This window comes from Trachypithecus francoisi, unplaced genomic scaffold, assembly GCF_009764315.1.
Source record: "Trachypithecus francoisi isolate TF-2019V2 unplaced genomic scaffold, Tfra_2.0 Lachesis_group21, whole genome shotgun sequence".
Taxonomy (NCBI): domain Eukaryota; kingdom Metazoa; phylum Chordata; class Mammalia; order Primates; family Cercopithecidae; genus Trachypithecus; species Trachypithecus francoisi.
In genome coordinates, this window is record NW_022681467.1 from 17,173,328 (window position 1) to 17,190,705 (window position 17,378).

Below are 17,378 nucleotides of genomic sequence, written 5' to 3' on the forward strand. Positions count from 1 at the left end.
TGTTGGAGTTTGCTGGACGTCCACTCTAGACCCTGTTTGCCTGGATATCACCAATGGAGGCTGCAGAACAGCAAATATTGCTGCCTGATCCTTCCTGTGGAAGTTTTGTCCCAGAGGGGCACCCACCTATATGAAGTGTCTGTTGGCCCCTACTGGGTGATGTTTCCCAGTTAGGCTACACAGGGGTCAGGGACCCACTTGAGGAGGCAGTCTGTCTCCTCTCAGAACTCAAACATCATGCTGGGAGAACCACTGCTCTCTTCAGAGCTGTCAGACAGGGATGTTTAAGTCTGCAGAAGTTGTCTGCGACCTTTTGTTCAGCTATGCCCTGACCACAGAGGTGGAGTCTATAGAGGCAGTAGGCATTGCAGAGCTGCAGTGGGCTCCACCCAGTTCGAGTTTCCGGGCCACTTTGTTTACCGACTCAAGCCTCAGCAATGGTGGACGCCCCTTCCCCTGGCCAGGTTGCTGTCTCACAGTTTGATCTCAGACTGCTGCGCTAGCAGTGAGCCTGGCTACGTGGGCGTGGGACCTGCCAAGCCAGGCACAGGAGAGAATCGCCTTGTCTGCCGATTGCTAAGACCTTGGGAAAAAGCATAGTATTTGGGCGGAAGTGTCCTGTTTTTCCAGGTACAGTCTGTCGTGGCTTCCCTTGGCTAGGAAAGGGAAGTACCCTGACCCCTTGTGCTTCCCGGATGAGGTGATGTCCTACCCTGCTTCGGCTAACCCTCCTTGGGCTGCATCCACTGTCCAACCAGTCCCAATGAGATGAACCAGGTATCTCAGTTGGAAATGCAGATATCACCCATCTTCTGCATTGATCATGCTGGGAGCTGCAGACCAGAGCTGTTCCTATTCGGCCAACTTGGCAGGAAGCCCATGGATTTATTTTTTAAAGTATTTTAGTAACTAGGTCATGATCTCTTCAAATGACTTCCTAAGCAATTCAAGAATTAGTATATTTTGTTTTTTCCTTTCAGATAATGCCTACTGTTGTGAGCTAATTTTTTTTCTTTATTCAACAATGTAAAAGAAGATTAGACAAGTGCTGTGCTGTATTCCGTGAAGTATCTTTGAATAAAGGTAGGCACTAAAATTTGGCATTGTAGCAATCATCAAAGGCAGAATGATGAACACACCTTTCTGCATAATAAATCAAGAGCATTTCTAAGGAAAAAAGAAAACACAACTTCTAATCCTATAGGAGTAAATAGAATGCTTTAAAATGCATGGGGGTACAGCATATTATCCCACAGAAAATGGAGTATGTGAGACCTCATTTAGTTGCCTCAAATGAGAATTGGAAACCACAGCAAAAACACTTTGTTCTTGTGGCGGTATCTGTCACTCCAAAGTAACACTGGGAATTTGGGCATGCAGCCAGATAATTTATGCAGCTGGCATTAAAAACCCTTTTTGTTTGATTTATTTGTATAATGCTTCTATTTTCTACTTCCGTTGTGTCTCAATAGACCCTAACTGTGGCATATGGTAGGCACTAAGTGAGAACTAAGCAAGGGGCAACCGAGCTATGATAAAGATGTAACAAACACCAACCTTCTTCTGCTCAAGGATAAGTCCAGCTCATGGCTTGCAGTATTTCAAATGCAATATTCACTTTGCTGAAGTGGGCACAGGCCAAAATAAACTGATACTTTGCTGTTTCTTAATCAGGTCTATCTTTCCAAAATTCACAGAAGTCCTAACACTGTAAGGAAGGGAAAGGGAGGCTCTCTCTACAGGTAGCCATTAAATGATCAGAACCTGGTCACTCTAAGAACTCAACTGATTGATCTTTATCTCTCCGTGTGTCTTTTCTTCCTAAGAGACTCCAGATCATTCTCCAAAGGCCAGTTCCAGCCTTACCATTCTGAAAAGTCTCTGTGACCACCCTGAAAAAGTAGAGCTCCTCTGAGCTGGATGCCCTTAGTGCCCATGACATTTAAAAATATGTGTCATATGCTACTTTGTTATCTGATTTAACTTTTCACATGGGTGTAGTATCCTGTCAACACCTGTAAGCCTTATGATGGTAGGGGCCATTTCTTGTTTCTTTTTTAAAATAGAGAGATGTCTCAAACTTCTGGGCTCAAGTAATCCTCCTGCCTTGGCCTCCCAAAGCACTAGGATTACAGGTGTGAGCCACTGCACCTGGCCCGTGGTGGCCATTTCTTATAGCTCATCTTGCTCATAATCAGCCATATGATGAGATACACGAAAGAGCTACATGTTGTATGTCAAATTGATTTCACTTATTACCTTGGTTCTCTCTTATATACACAAAATCAGCTTTTGTTTTTAAAGATTAGATGTTAACTCTGGAGATGGCAATTCCCCCACCTGTCATGGGACAGTTTCAGCTGCTGGGTTTGTTGCTCGTGGGCACTGATGAGTAGCTTTTTCAGCAGCTCACACTGCTGGCTGAGATGCAGGTCTCGGATTTCTTGCTCCTCAGCACTGTGGGTATTGATCATTTCTGACCATTCCTTTGTGTGCTGTGCTACAATCTCTTTGACCTATTTGGAAAAAAGGGGACAGTGCCATTGTAATCCTCATAGGTCAGGTATGAACCCAAAAGCACAACATTATTCAGATGTTTCAGATTCCTCCCACCAATTTACTTGGTGAATCATGAGACACCTATAACCACCAAAAAATAATATGTATTAATCAATGGGTAGCAGGAAGTTATTGCTTATTAAAATAAATCAATTGCTTTGGCTCTGAATAGTTAACTGTGAACCCTTATTTCACTGCCTCACACACTTTGTTTTGTTTTCTGTTTATTTGTTTGTTTTGTTTTGTTTAGACAGTCTGCCTCTGTTGCCCAGGCTGGAGTGCAGTGGCATGATCTCGGCTCACTGCAACCTCTACCTCCTGGGTTCAAGCGATTCTTCTGCCTCAGCTTCCCAAGTAGCTCGGATTACAGGCATGTGCCACCATGCCCAACTAATTTTTGTATTTTTAGTAGAGACAGGTTTCACCATGTTGGCCAGGCTGGTCTTGAACTCCCAATCTCAGGTGATCCACCCACACCTTGGCTTCCCAAAATGCTGGGATTACAGGCGTGAGCCACCACACTCAGCCACCACTCTGGTTTCTGCAGGCCTTGGGCTCCTTTACCAATTCCATCAGGATTATCTTTATCACCTTACGTTTTTCCAGCTTCACTTTCTGGGTTTTCAGAAGATTTCACATGTCTGAATAGAGAGCTGTGTGTACTTTTATTTCTGGATCATGACTTACTGTGTCACCCTGATAGACACTAGGGTAGAAAGTCTTCCCCACCCAATATCCAAGCTCTTTGCAATGGGGTTTTGCAGTGCCTCTTGTCAAGAGCTGGAGTCTATTTCTCCAGCTCCTTGAATCTGGGTGACCTGTGACTTGCTTTAGCCAATAAGATAGTTGCAAATGTGATGCAAGCAGAGGCTGGAAAGTACTTGCCCTTCTGCTATGCTTGGATCCCTGTGGCTACCCTGTGACTGAGCCTGTGCTAGCCTGCTGGAGGTAGATAGGTCATGTGGGAAAACAACCAACAGCCAGCCAACTACCAGATATATAAGTAAGGCCATACGCCCCCGACTAACTGTAGATATACAAGTGTCTCCAGCCAAAATGAGCAGAAGTACGGCCCAAATTTCTGACCCACTGAATTGTGACCTAATAAACTGTAGTAGTTGTTTTAATGTGCTGTTCATTGACACAGTTCATTATACAGCAAAAGCAAACTGATACTGTTGCCAAGGCTTCTCTTATTGATGCCAAGCATCTAAGAATCATGACAGTTTCCACGACTACTAATTCCCAAACATTCCAGTTAAGAAGAGATAGGTGCTGAATAACTCTTAAAGACACGTGGCTTACTGCCTCTATAGAGTTCATGCCCTACAAAATATACAGCCACCAAGGAGAACATCTTGAACAGCTTGGCTGCTCCATGCATGCAGCAGGGCCACTGGGCCAGATGACACAGCTGCATATAGATAGATGAGGCTGGCTGGTTTGACCACAGCTATTTTTGGGAGCTTTCTTTAACAGTTGTTGTTGGGGTTTTTTTTTCCTTTTCATTTAAAAACTATTATTCCTGGAAGAACTGTTTTTGTTCTTAACTGGGACTTAACAATTAGTTCTTCAAATGCCCACAAACTTGATTAAAGTCTCTCAAGCTCCTACTTTCTCCTGTCTTCAAGAAAATGTAAGTAATTAGGCTTCTCTTTTAGAATATCACCTCTTAATTTTTTCTCATCCCAAATTTCCATGTAAAGTTAGGATGGAGTAAGTATCAAATACCAATTTGGGCGGTTTTCTGTCCTATGTTTAATGTTATTTCTATAGGGAAGTATATTCTGTATTTTATATAATGTTTCCTTTCAATATCTTCATTTATTGTTTTACTTGATGCCTCTGAGGCAGGCAACATAAATATTGTTAGTATAGTTCAACAGACAAGACAAAAGAAGATATTCCATGAAATGGCTCTTAAAGCCAGTGAGACTGAGGCAAATATGAACCCTGGGCTCCCCTGACATCTCAGATCAGCTGCAGGCTACTAGACCAGCTCTGGGCTACTCTTATTTCTGATTTATAATAGGTACTCCTTCTAAAAAATTACAGAGTGTCTTCTGCAAGTCACTGCTACAAAAATGGGCATTGTCTTACCTTAGATTTGTGATCTGATGTCAGCGTCTGAATTTTAATTTCTGTTTCTTTTTTCATTTCAAGACAATTACTTCCCCTGAAAATGGAAAGTTGAAAATGCATGCCAGAAATTAGATATTTTCCCATTTCCATGGGTCTTTGCTACAAAGCTTTCTGATGAAGATAATATATTCATCAAATAGGAGATGTCATGGCTTATTGGGCAACACTGGTTTTTCTAGTAATAGATTCACACCTTACAAAATATTATCTGTTTCATGATTACTCAATTCAACCACTACACAAAGAGGCACTTCAAACCTAACAATTATTTCATTGTTAAGGGGCTGTTGTCAGTTTCCATTTTGGTTCCTGTTTTTCTTCAAGCTATTTTTCACTTATTCAATAAAATATTATTTGGGATGAAAACTGGAAAATAGGTCCTCAGCCTTGAAGTGAATTTTTCATTCTTCCATTTGGTTATAAAGCCAGATTTTTGTCTTTTAAATATGCCAGTGAAGGAGAAAATAGCAATCCTTGGCACCATAGGGCAATTTTTGCTTCTTATTCTATTGTGAGTAGGAAATATATGCTAGGCGAGTGCCCAGCAACTATTACTGCTTATTTCAGTGATTACATCTTCCTTTTGGAATATCCACGTTGCTGCTGAAACAAGAACAGGTCCTGAGCTTCGTCTTTAGCATGTATACTCTAGGTTATTATAGCTCAAGTGAGAATGCTTCATTATAATATAATTCTGAGTTCCTCTGAGAGAATCATTACTCTAAAAATGTAAGGTCTCGCATCAAATCTAGCACTTCTCAATGGCTGGCACTGAGCAAGTTTCTTCCCTCTTCTTTTATTCGGTGAGTTTGCAGCACTGCCAAAACATTCCCATGACTTAATTCTAGACCAATCTTTCACAGTAAATGCAATGAGAGATTTTATTCAACAGTCTCATCTGTGGGTATAAGGGTATGCACTTGTAATATTTATATAAAAATCATGATTTTATTTTCCCCTTTCTAGTCCATCAACCTTCTTTATATTCGGGCTATGCAAAATAATTTCCATAATTTAGAATTTTCCCAAGTTTAGCTTGTCTTTCCTTGTCCCCTCATTCATCTTTTTGCCATCACCTTAAAGATCCTTGAGTGGAAAGCATATGAGAGGTAGTCATTAGCTAAAGCTGGAAGCACTTGAATAAAACTTCCCTTTCCCAGGTCAATCGTTCCTTTCAGCTGAGTAGGTAAGAGTAAGGGAAAAGCTTTCATTTGTTTCAAAAATAGATCCTGCATGAGAAAGCTCCAAGGACTGTCACAGTTTCCCCTTTCACTAACTAAGTTGCAGTTAAAAGTCCAGGGAGGCTGGGTGCAGTGGCTCACGCTTGTAATCCCAGCACTTTGGGAGACCAAGGTAGGTCGATCACTTGAGGTCAGGAGTTCGAGACCAGCCTGGCCAACATGGTGAAACCCCATTTCTATTAAAAATACAAAAAATTAGCCAGGCGTGGTGGCATGTGCCTGTAGTCTCAGCTACTCAAGAAGCTGAGGCAGGACAATTGCTTGAACCTGGGATGTGGAGGTTGCATTGAGCCAAGATTGTGCTACAGCACTTCAGCCTGGGCGACATAGCAAGACCAAGTCCAGGCAATCTTGATACCACGGTCAATATTAATGATGAGAAACTCTCCTCAGATATGGCTTCCAGAAGAAAGTATCTGATGTCTGATTTTGAAGTACCTTTTAATGTATTGCTAAGATTCTGCTGTTTAGAGTACTTGGAAATGCTCTGTGTGGAGAGCCTGGTAGGTAGGAGTGCTGCATTTGACAGCACAGGCTCAGGAAGAAATCTATAGATTAGACTTTCCCAGTCTCACCTACATTTAGGATAAAACAGGGCTTTATTTGTTGAGAGACCTCCAAGAGCACTCAATAGCCTGTTTTGGGGGTTAAGTGTCACACCAGGAACATTTCTATTAACCATCAAGTTTCTAATAAGTTACATTTTGATCCCACATTATCTTTGAGAGTAAAAACAATCATGAGGTAAAGATATAGTTTATCAGTTTTTTTTTTTAATTTCTAAAGGTAGCACTCATGATTGATTGAATCCAAAAATTGTACTATTATTTTTAGCAAAGAAATTTACTCTATGGTGCTTGCGTCTGAAATCTCCTTAATAAAGATTTTTGGTTTGGTTAAGCCAAAACTGTGTTTCTAAATATACCGATCCACAAAAATGCATGAAACATTTTTTGAAAAGGTATCTTGTAAATATAAATAACCTTATTCTTGGAGAGTACTATAAAGTTGTCAACAATTTGCTCCTTGGTATTAGAGTCTATGTCACCATCACTTTCAATATTATAGCCTAAAATGTCATAAATATGAAAAATTAATTTACAAAAAAGAAATAGGCCAAAGCTGATGTGGTTACAATCTAGAAGAATCACAGCTCCTCAAAACTTACTGCAATCACTACCAATATTGCCACATGAGCTCTGAGGTGGGTGACTCACTCACTTAAAATACAGATCAAAATGTTTTCTAAGCAACAGGCACATTTCTGCCTCAATGATACACAGTGAAACCTGCGGGGAAAACAACAGGCAGATGATACATAATAACAGATGCTCAATAATCAGTGCCTGATTTGTATTTTTCTGAAAAATACAACTTTAATAAAAATGAAGGTACCTCTCAAATAGTGAGGCCTGAGTCCAGGGCAGGCATTTTAGTTACCCACCATTTACTCCTCAAGCAAATTACATTGGTTTCATGTCATGAACTTAGATCTTGGGATCGGAAATTTCAGCAATATGAACCAATGTCCAAGAAAATTATAACCACCATAATCTGTTCTGTTTTCAGACCTTAATTTTCTGGGTATATCTTGAGTGACTGTTAAAACAAAAAAACAGAAAACAAAAACCAAACACCAAAAAACCCAAGTACGAAAAAGAAATCTCATTCTCCTTTTCTCTTGTGCCAAAGGTTGTGGAAAACTAGAAGATATCAGCAGGGATTGAAGTAAAGAGATAAAAAACAGAGAGAACCCATGGAGAAGGTCAAAAGGAGGAAAAATAATTTCTCAGATAAATAGAACGTATGCATGGTCTCACGGAATTTTCCCCAAAGTATTTATAAAGGGAAAAAAGTAACCTGAGAGTGCAGAAACCTGTCAGATACCACCTTAACCACGTCATCCAGGTTAACATCATCAATAATGGGACACATCAGTGTCACCCCCCCAACTCCCCAATATCATGGACTGAGAAGGAAGCAGCCTCGCTTCCGTGGTGCACTGGCCACAAATGCATAACCTCACTCTCATTATGAGAAATATCAGACAAATCCAAAAGGAGAGACATTCTACAAAACAACTGACCAGCACTCTTCAAAAGTGAAAGTCACAAAAGACAGGGAGAGATTGAGGAATTATCTTATACTGAGATGACAACTAAATGCTATATGCAATTTTGGAGGTGATCCCAGAGTGGAAAACAAGCACTTGTGGAAAAACTGGCAAAATGTGAAAAATCACTGTGGCTTGGTTAATGGTATTGCACCACTGTTAGTTTCCTGGTTTGACAACTGTACTATGATTATGTGAGATGTTAACATTTAGGGAAAATGAATTAAGGGTATAAGGGAACTCTCTGTACTATTTTGGCAACTTTTCTGTAAATTTAAAATTAGTTCAAAATCAAAAAGGACAATCAATTCTCAGAGTAAAGAGGTATTTTTTTCAATTATTTGAGGCTAAGCTTTCTTTCTCATATTAGAACTAATTATGATGAATTAAAAGATTTCAGAATCGCTGCTGAGAACCTTCCCCAAACCAGAAGCTACATCCACTCATTGACCTGTTATGATGTTAGAGCTTTAAAATGAATGAGTTTCTTACTTTCCAGGGATAATTTTTAATGATGAAAATCAAGTCAACACTAAGTTCTTCCTTGACCTAAACAGCAGCAAAACTGTGGGAAAAGACAAAATATAAACATAGAGAAAGTCTTCAGAAGGAAATAAAGAGTATTACCCTTTCTTCTTCATTGCCTTCTCTAGGATTTTCTCATGAGTCAACTTCTCTTTGTCATACTGTGCCACAATTTTGTCAACTTGCGTGCAGTGTAGCTTCTGCATGGTACTGTGCTCCTGAACAAGAAGGATTTGCAGTTACGAACTGGACTCTTAGCATGGCTCACACCATATAGGGCTGGCATAACTTTCCAGCTTCCCTAGAGTCTTCATTTAGAAAGTCAAGGAGTAACCAAATCTGAGAACGGTGCAGATTCCAGATCTCTCATTCAACACTAGTTTTTTTGTCCAAGGGCATTCCCAACTTGGGAGTCTCTAGCCTCAGTCTAGTGAACACGCCCAATTCAAATGCACCCCTGCTCAGCAGTGGGTAGTGCCAATCATCTCGAAGTCCTTTCTTCTACACATACACATCTCTGTAGTATTTCCACCCATTCATCTCTGTTCTGCTGTTTGAGGCATGTAATGAGCCTACTGCCCCTTCCACACATTAGTCCTCAAACATGCAAGTTCAGCCACCATATTTCTTCTCTTGTATATGCTAAATGTAACTATTCATCACGTGACATGGTTTCTAAACATCTGCACATTTTGGAGCTCTTGAATGCCATCATTATATAACGAGAGTCATCACTGTGTTTGTCACCAGAAGCTGAATTTGAATCTACATCACTTAATATTTTCACTGGCTTACTTATCTAGATGCAGTTTATGAGGATGAAGTGTTCAGGAGCTACGGTCTTCTGTTTTACAGACATTTAAAATATTTTCCCATCTGCTTCACATAATCATTGAAATTGGGGCTGCAATGCTTTGGAAAGTAGGTATTTCAATATAAACATTATTTCTTCCTGGACAAAGAAAAAGGCATTTGGCTACAGCCAATGACTTATATGAAATCAGATTTCTTTAGCTGCTCAGCCTCCCAAGCACAGAGGAAATCAGTACGATCAGAAAGTTCCAACTCTAAATGATACTTGATGTTATAGCCTAATCTTACTCTTGAGAATGAGAGAAATGGGATGCTATTCATGACTGGAATGGGTGTACCTGTTGTTCTGGTTATATAACCCCTCTCACAGTCATCTTTCCTTTCACTTATTGAAAAACATGAGTGACTTAATTTAAAAGCAAATTTATTTTCTTTCTAAGGTAGGCTTGACTTTATGCAAATCTAATTCATCAACTTCTTTTAAAGGTTTCATAACATATAAATGGGGAAGGAATTTTTAAGTCTTTACCAAGACTTCCTTAATTTCCCAGCTATTAAGTGAATTAACACAGGACTTGATATACAATTCATTTATATACAAATTCCTTAGAAATGCATTCATGCACAAGGCCTCAGCATTCTTGTCTTTAGGAGAAGGAGTGGAGAAGGGTGATGCTGCATAGGAAGATTCCCAACATAGGAACTAAGAGTGGGGTCAAAGGCTAGGTGGACTTGCTGTGATCTGGGCTTACGGTAACAATGTCTTGCTTAATTTGTTATTGGAATGCCCCATAAATCTAGCCATATTACCAATGTGTGTGCAGCTTTATCCAATAAACACATTTCAGCCAGAGCTTCTGCAATGTGGCACTGGGTTAAGGACATGCATTCTTCAGTCCTGGGGCGAGTCACTTACCTTTCCAGAGTATGCTCATCTTTATAATTGGGATAGTGACACTTACTTCATAGGGTTGTTAGGATTAAAAGTAAATCTAATGTAAATCACATTTTAAATGTGTGTTACAGCTTATTCCAAACACAGTGACATACAAACCTATACTATTCAATACCCATGATAACATACAGAGAGTGACTTGAGACAGGGATATCAATCAGACTAATTAAATCAATAAATCTTTCCTCCACACTTGATCTACTGCTCCAGGAATAGAGGAACATGTTGATGTATCCCTGAATATATTTAACTACTCTTGTAATACCTTGGTACCTACTAAAATGCCCTCCTCCTAGTCTTCTTTCTAAGATTTAGAAGTCATTATGGTTGACGAACACATGTGTTAATTTTTCCTGGGCAAAAAAAAAAATAAATAAATAAGGGGCTTTCTGCAAGTCTCAAAATATATCAGAAGTGCCACAGTCCTATATTATCTTGTAAATATCATTGAAATGAGGGTAAAGACTATTTCTTTAAATATTTTAGTGCAGAACAGGAAAGTGGAGACTTTGAGGCTTGGAAATAAATTGACACAGATCTTATCCTAAGAAAATATGTTGGTGAACCTTATTAATCCAATTAGATATGAGGAATGGGGCTGTTTGTACCACAAAGTTGTTTATGATGGATTCAACTCTATGTAATATGCCCTACAAGGGCAGGGCAGGTCTTTTCTCTTTACCAGTACATGGCACAAAGCTTGGTACAAAGTAGATGCTCAATAAGTATTTATTGCATGAGTAAAAAGTCTGCATGGGAAAATAGCAAGAGGTCTTAGACTGTGGTCCCAGCTTAGCCAATAATTAACCAACTGCCCTTGTGTAATACATATAAATCTTCCCAGGCCTCAATGTCTTTATTAGAAAACTAAGTTAGGGCTGGACGCAGTAGCCCATGCCTGTAATCCCAGCACTTTGGGAGGCTGAGGCGGGTAGATCACCTGAGGTCAGGAGTTCAAGACTAGCCTGGCCAACATGGCGAAAACCCATCTCTACTAAAAATACAAAAATTAGCTGGGCATGGTGGTACACACCTGTAATCCCAGCTACTCTGGAGGCTGAGGGACGAGAAACGCTTGAACCCAGGAGGCAGAGGTTGCAGTGAGCCGAGATCATGCCATTGCATTTCAGCCTGGGCGACAGAGCAAGACTCCATCTCAAAAAAAACAAAAAAGAAAAGAAAAGAAAAGAAAAGAAAACTGAGTTAGGTACCTTTGCCTAACCTAATTCATGAGTTGCTTACGAGGTGCAAGGTTACCCAACGTATGCAGAAATAATTTGAAAAACTGAAAGCATATTGAATGAAAGTGATTACAATTAATGTCAGTAACAGGAAAGCTGGTCCTGAAAAATTGTCTCTGTTTCTCTTTTTACTCAAAACTCCATCCCTGTGCAGTAGGCAGTGATTGCTGAAGTGTTTCGGGATAATTTGATTCTCAGACACCACTTCTCCTTTCAGAAAGAAATGGGGATCCTAATTACTGATTTCCATGTGACTCCGGTCAAGTCTCAGCTTCTTGTGCTATGAAATGAAGGAGGCATGAAATGATCTCTAACTCCATTTTAGCTTAAAAAAAAAAAAAAAGTCCATTATTGATTTTATTCTTTTGGTCCTTAGTTAAATCATGAAAAACTATGGAAGAGACATACATTTCTCATTCATTCAAGCCAAGAGTACCAAAATTAAATGTATTGACTTAAAGTCAATCTTAACTGGGACATTTTGGGGAAAAAACACATACAGCATTTAGAAGAATTTGTGTACGTTTCTTATCCAAGTTAAGAGTAAATTCAGCTTCTTTTGGGAAAAACTGCCGCTGCAATTCATTCTTGTGACTGATTGACTATGGGCGTGAATGATCGCACCACAGAGGGTGCTGAAAAATTGGAGTAAATCATGTTTGCTTAGTTTGTAACTCTGAGATTACCAATAGGTGGACTCTGTGGGCAACCGCTGTGTCTCTGCCCCTTTCCACTGCAAAACCAAGTTATAGGTCTGGTTCTAAGGTCTGACCATGAATTAAAATTGATGAGTTTAACAACAGTGTTGGTGCTGTCATCTAAATTGCTTGCATAGCAAAGAGAAAATTTTCCATCAGTAGCTTTACTTAAAATGCCAGAGTTTAGTAGGCTTCTCAGGCATTTCATTTGACTCATTTAATGTTGATGCTGCAAACTGGTAGCCTAAGGACCGTATCCAGCCTGCAGATGTAGTTTTTAGTTTGGGGGTTTTTTTTTGTTTTTTGTTTTTGCCTACATGGTTTCAAAAAGAGGTTGAATTAGAGGCTGATAATAAAAGATTAGGAAATTCAGATAAGCTTTCTGATTTTTTGACTCTCCTCTAAGAGAACACGACTGGCCCATCTACTCTCCAGGCACCAATGGTGGTAGCTCAGTCTGACTTGGCCTGTGGATAGAGATGAGTGCTCCCAGCTTTTGTGGAGTCAACACCTGGCCAACTTCCCTCAGCTACTTCCTGCTTGGTCCCCATAGGCATTTGAATTGTAATTCCACTTCTAACATGTTATGGAGATATGTATCCAACTTTGGATTTTACACTTTTGGCTCTAAGAAATTGACCTCATTGGACAATTGAAAAGCATGCCTGTCTCTTAATGAAAGTAACTGTAGCTCTGGATCCCAATTAGTCATGTGCTGGGGGAGGATTATTATTAATTAATTCTCCTTTTTCTGTGTCTCATATAATAGACACTTGAAAAACCATTACCCTAGTTTCCATTTCGAATTGAAGTGGTTCTAGAAAGTAAGAGACAAGTAGAAGTCTGATTGCCAGTACACTCAGAGGGTCAAAGGCAGTTGACCATTGCCATTTTCCAAAAATAGGCATTTTAACGAGCATTGTTATATCCATTTGGGGCACAAATGGTCATTACCCCCATCTTTTCTTCTCAATATCCTAACAGCAAATCACACACTTAATTGCAAATGGCAGAACCTCACATTCACACCACTGTTCCTTTTCCATCTGGTAGCTAACCTGCAAGTTTGGAAATAAGCTGGCCTTGGGACCATACATTTATTTCTTAAACTGCTGAGATTTAGTTCATAGATTCTCTGCTTCCCTTTAAATCTAAAAATTAGAATTATTTATCTAGGCCAATCTTTTGGCTTCCCTGGGCCACCCTGGAAAAAGAATTGTCTTGGGCCACATGTAAAACACTGACACTAACGATAGCCAATGAGCTAAAAAAAAAAAAAAAAAAAAAAAAAAGGTCTATGCATAAATATTACAATGTTTTAAGAAAGTTTACAAATTTGTGTTGGGCTGCATTCAAAGCCACCCTAAGCTGCATGTGGCCTGGGGGCTGCAGGTTGGACAAGCTTGATCTAGGCTAATATGTAAGAGCTGAGATCTCCCTACAGTCACTGGATATAGACTAAATACTAGTCCCTGTTCTTAGCTACCAAGTGCTGTTTGGGCCAGGGGCACAGTAGTAGGGAGAGTGCAGCCCAGGCCATATTTCTTCTTCAGCAGGTCATTTTATGACATAAGGTTTTGGGGTGGTAAGCCTTAGCTCCATGTTGGGTGGCTGAAAACTATTATAAAAGAGCTGAAGATGTCCTTTCACAGAAAGGATGGGGGAATTAATTCTCACTATTATGTGGCAAGAGGGTAAAACCTGTTTCTTTAGGGAGGCTTGATAAGCGTCTTTGCAGGCAATTAGTGGGGTTTCTACTAAGGGGTCAAGAGAAAGTAAAAAGTGCTACATAATGTTCCTAAAAAAACAGTCCTCAAAATTTAGCATGCAGAGGAGAGGAGTTTATTTAAAATGTATTTCCTATACTCTTTTCTTAGGGATGATAGCTAAGTGTCAGGTAGGCACTAGAATATGTATTTTTTGTAAAGCCTCCAGCCCTTGGCCCAATGACCTTATGTTGAAAAACCAGTCCTGAAGGAACCCAAGACATCTGTGCCCTGATAGGTTCATGATTGCTCTTAAAAACCTGTTACTGAGACCATAAAGAAAAAGATGTGTGAAGAGAAGAAAAATTAGTGTGGGAAACAGCAGAGGCAGCTGAGTGTAGTGGTTACAAGTCTGAGTTCTCAAGTCAGGCTGAATTTGGTTCAAATCCTGACTCCACCACTTAAAAACTAGGTGATTTAATGAAGTTGTGTTTTTTTAAGTATTAATAAGCTAATCTGTTGAATGGCTGACAGACTATAAAAATGGCCACAGTTATTTCCCTTTCTGTATCCAGTCCCACTTCTGATGTAACTTTGAGACCTGTCAAAAGGTAGAGTCCTCATAAGGCCAGACTTACGACCTACTTTGGCCAAAAAATGAGGTGGAAGCGATGGTGTGTCAGTTCTGAGCTGGGGCCACAAGAAACCATGCGTGATCTGCTTGGTCTCTCGGGACCCCAGCCATGTGAACAAGCCTGGCCTAGCCTGCTGGAAGACAGGAGACCACATAAAGCAGAGAGGAAGTGGTTTAGCAGAGGCTGTCCTAAATCAGCCAGTCCTCCATCTGCCAACCAAACTGGTAGTAACAGCAGATTCATGAGTGAATCCAGCTGAGACCAGAAGAACCATCCAGCTAAACCCAGCGCCAACTGCTGATGCACAGAATTGTGAGCCAAATAAATGGTCATTGTTTTAAGTCACTACAGTTTAGGGTGGTTTGTTACCCTGCAAAAGCTAACCGATACAAAACTCATATACTCATATAATTATGGTACTTCTTTATATAACTATTATGAGAATACCTAAGAATATGTGCTTAAGCAAGTATCAATATGTATAAGCTAGTATTGCCATTTAAAAAGTGTTGACTGAGAAAAATCAGTGTTAGGATAAACACGTCATATGGAGATCAGGCATGAAGTATGTCCAATGATAACAGATTCACCACATTGTGCCCCTCCCTTTAACCAGCTTTTCAGTTTTCAGTTTTAAAGACATGTTTTTCTTTTGTTTGCTTTTTGTTTTGTTTTGTTTTGCTTTGTTTTGTTTTTGAGACAGAGTCTTGCTCTTGTCACCCAGGCTGGAGTGCAGTGGTGCAATCTCGGCTCACTGCAACCTCCGCCTCCCGGGTTCAAGTGATTCTCCTGCCTCAGCCTCCCAAGTAACTGGGATTACAGGCACCCGCCACCACGCCTTGCTAATTTTTGTATTTTTAGTAGAGACAGGGTTTTGCCATGTTGGCCAGGCTGGTTTCGAACTCCTGACCTCGGGTGAGATCTGCTTGCCTTGGCCTCCCAAAGTGCTGGGATTACAGGCATGAGCCACCATGTCTGGCCTAAAGACATGTTAACAGAGCTGGCATCAGTATATATTAGGCAAGTAAATATTCATTATATTCTTCATCTTAGAAGTTAGCTTGGGCAGGGCCTGATGGCTCCAGGGAGTTAACAGACAACTCCGATGTAGGTTAAGTTCTAAAAACTGAGGAGCATCCTTTCTCAGTCACAGTCCTGATAATGAGCAATGTATCAACACTGTCCAAAGTTGATAGTGATTTTCCATAATGTCCCATGTGATGTCACTGCATTTGACCCAGTGAGGGAACTTGTCCACTTAGTGAAGCATCCCATATCCTACACAGGAGAATGGTGCAAGAATATGGATTCTGGACTCTTGATTTTGGTTCAAATATCAGCTCTGCTGCTTCCTAACTCTGGGACATCAGATAACTTCACTAATTCCTAATTCCCTCACATGTAAATAGAGACTCACATAGAATTTACCTTATAGGGTAGAGAGTGTTAAATGAGACAATGCATGTAAAGTGCTGAGTACAGCATCCGAAAATTATTGAGCATGCAGGAATTCTAGTTGCTATTATTACCACCCATCACAGCATATTTTCTGGCCATGCCTCAAGAAAATATTAAATGAAGCCAAAATCTTTATGTTTCCAACTAGCCCAAAGGCCACTGAGGTGTCTGCTCAGTAAAAGAGATCCAATTTAAATGCAAGAAAAATCTGTTAGATAGTGCTGCAGCATACGGGCACCCACTCTATTCCTAATAATTGAAGTCATTTAAGGTGCTTTCTTTCTTATTTCTCATTCTTACTCTTTTTCTGTTGGCTTTCCATAGTTCAGCCTGTTGTCAATAACCAGCAACACTGAAGAAGTCCCTACTTTAAATTGTTCTGTCTCCAATAATCCCATTGAGCAATGTAAGGAATTTCACTGAATGGAATTATTTATGAAACTTAGAAACAAACAGTCTTTGAAGTGAAGTGACTGTATCAGCAAATCCATTGAGCCAGCAGTTCAATAATACAGGGAACATTACTAGGATAAGAGTAGGCCCAACTTCTCAAAGGAGCACAAACTCTTAAAGAAATGACAGGTTTCCAGACAATGTTCTCGGCATCTCAATATGTGGAATGATTAAAAGGTACATTACTCAAGCCAAGTTCTGAAAGACATGCCTTGGATTGAGGCTTGGATCAGAGAATAAAGAAGTAGGACTGCAAGATTAGTTTAAAATAACTCAGAAGTTCTTTCAAATTAATAAATTATAAATTAAGTTTCTCTTGCTCTCATTGCCCTGAATAGAAGAGGACAGACATTATCCTACCAGCAGCAGCTGGTTATTCTACGTCTTTAGGAAGGAAAGAGGTACTACCTTTTCCTTCTTTACCTGTGAGGGAGTCTGGAAGTGATGATGTTTGAGTGGCGTGAAGTTTTTCAACCCACAGGATAATTCCTGGGGCCACCTCCTGCTGTTGTCTTATAATTTGCAACTAGCTCTTATAATTTTTCATAATCACTGTCAAAAAAGACTACTTCTTATGGGTAAAAAGCAAGAAGCAGGCTGGCAACGGGGCAAGGTTTATGTAAGGGAGAAAAAGTGACAAGTGTTCTCTCTCTAGGTGCTATGAGAGGGAGGTTGAGAGATTGCTAGCATCTCCCTCCATGCACCACTGAGTATGGCAAACTATGTGACAGTGACCTGGCAATTTAGGTAACTAGTGGGGTAGAATTGTGAGCTGCTCTTCAATATTTTATATAGTCATGTTATTCGTGAACTAATTTTTTTTTTTTTTTTTTTTTTGA

The 17,378-nt window shown here is 40.0% G+C and overlaps 1 protein-coding gene across 18 annotated transcripts in view; it reads right to left on the reverse strand.

The window, feature by feature from the left end:
• PLCB4 (phospholipase C beta 4) overlaps positions 1 to 17,378 on the reverse strand; it is a 419,870-nt gene that overhangs the window by 19,086 nt on the left and 383,406 nt on the right. For all 18 annotated transcript variants that reach the window (XM_033185629.1, XM_033185625.1, XM_033185628.1 and 15 more), the window contains 3 exons: positions 8,683 to 8,798; positions 4,660 to 4,735; positions 2,341 to 2,516 (listed from right to left, as the gene is read on the reverse strand). In XM_033185629.1, the coding sequence (XP_033041520.1) occupies positions 2,341 to 2,516; positions 4,660 to 4,735; positions 8,683 to 8,798 (368 nt within the window). The remainder of the gene's footprint in view (positions 1 to 2,340; positions 2,517 to 4,659; positions 4,736 to 8,682; positions 8,799 to 17,378) is intronic.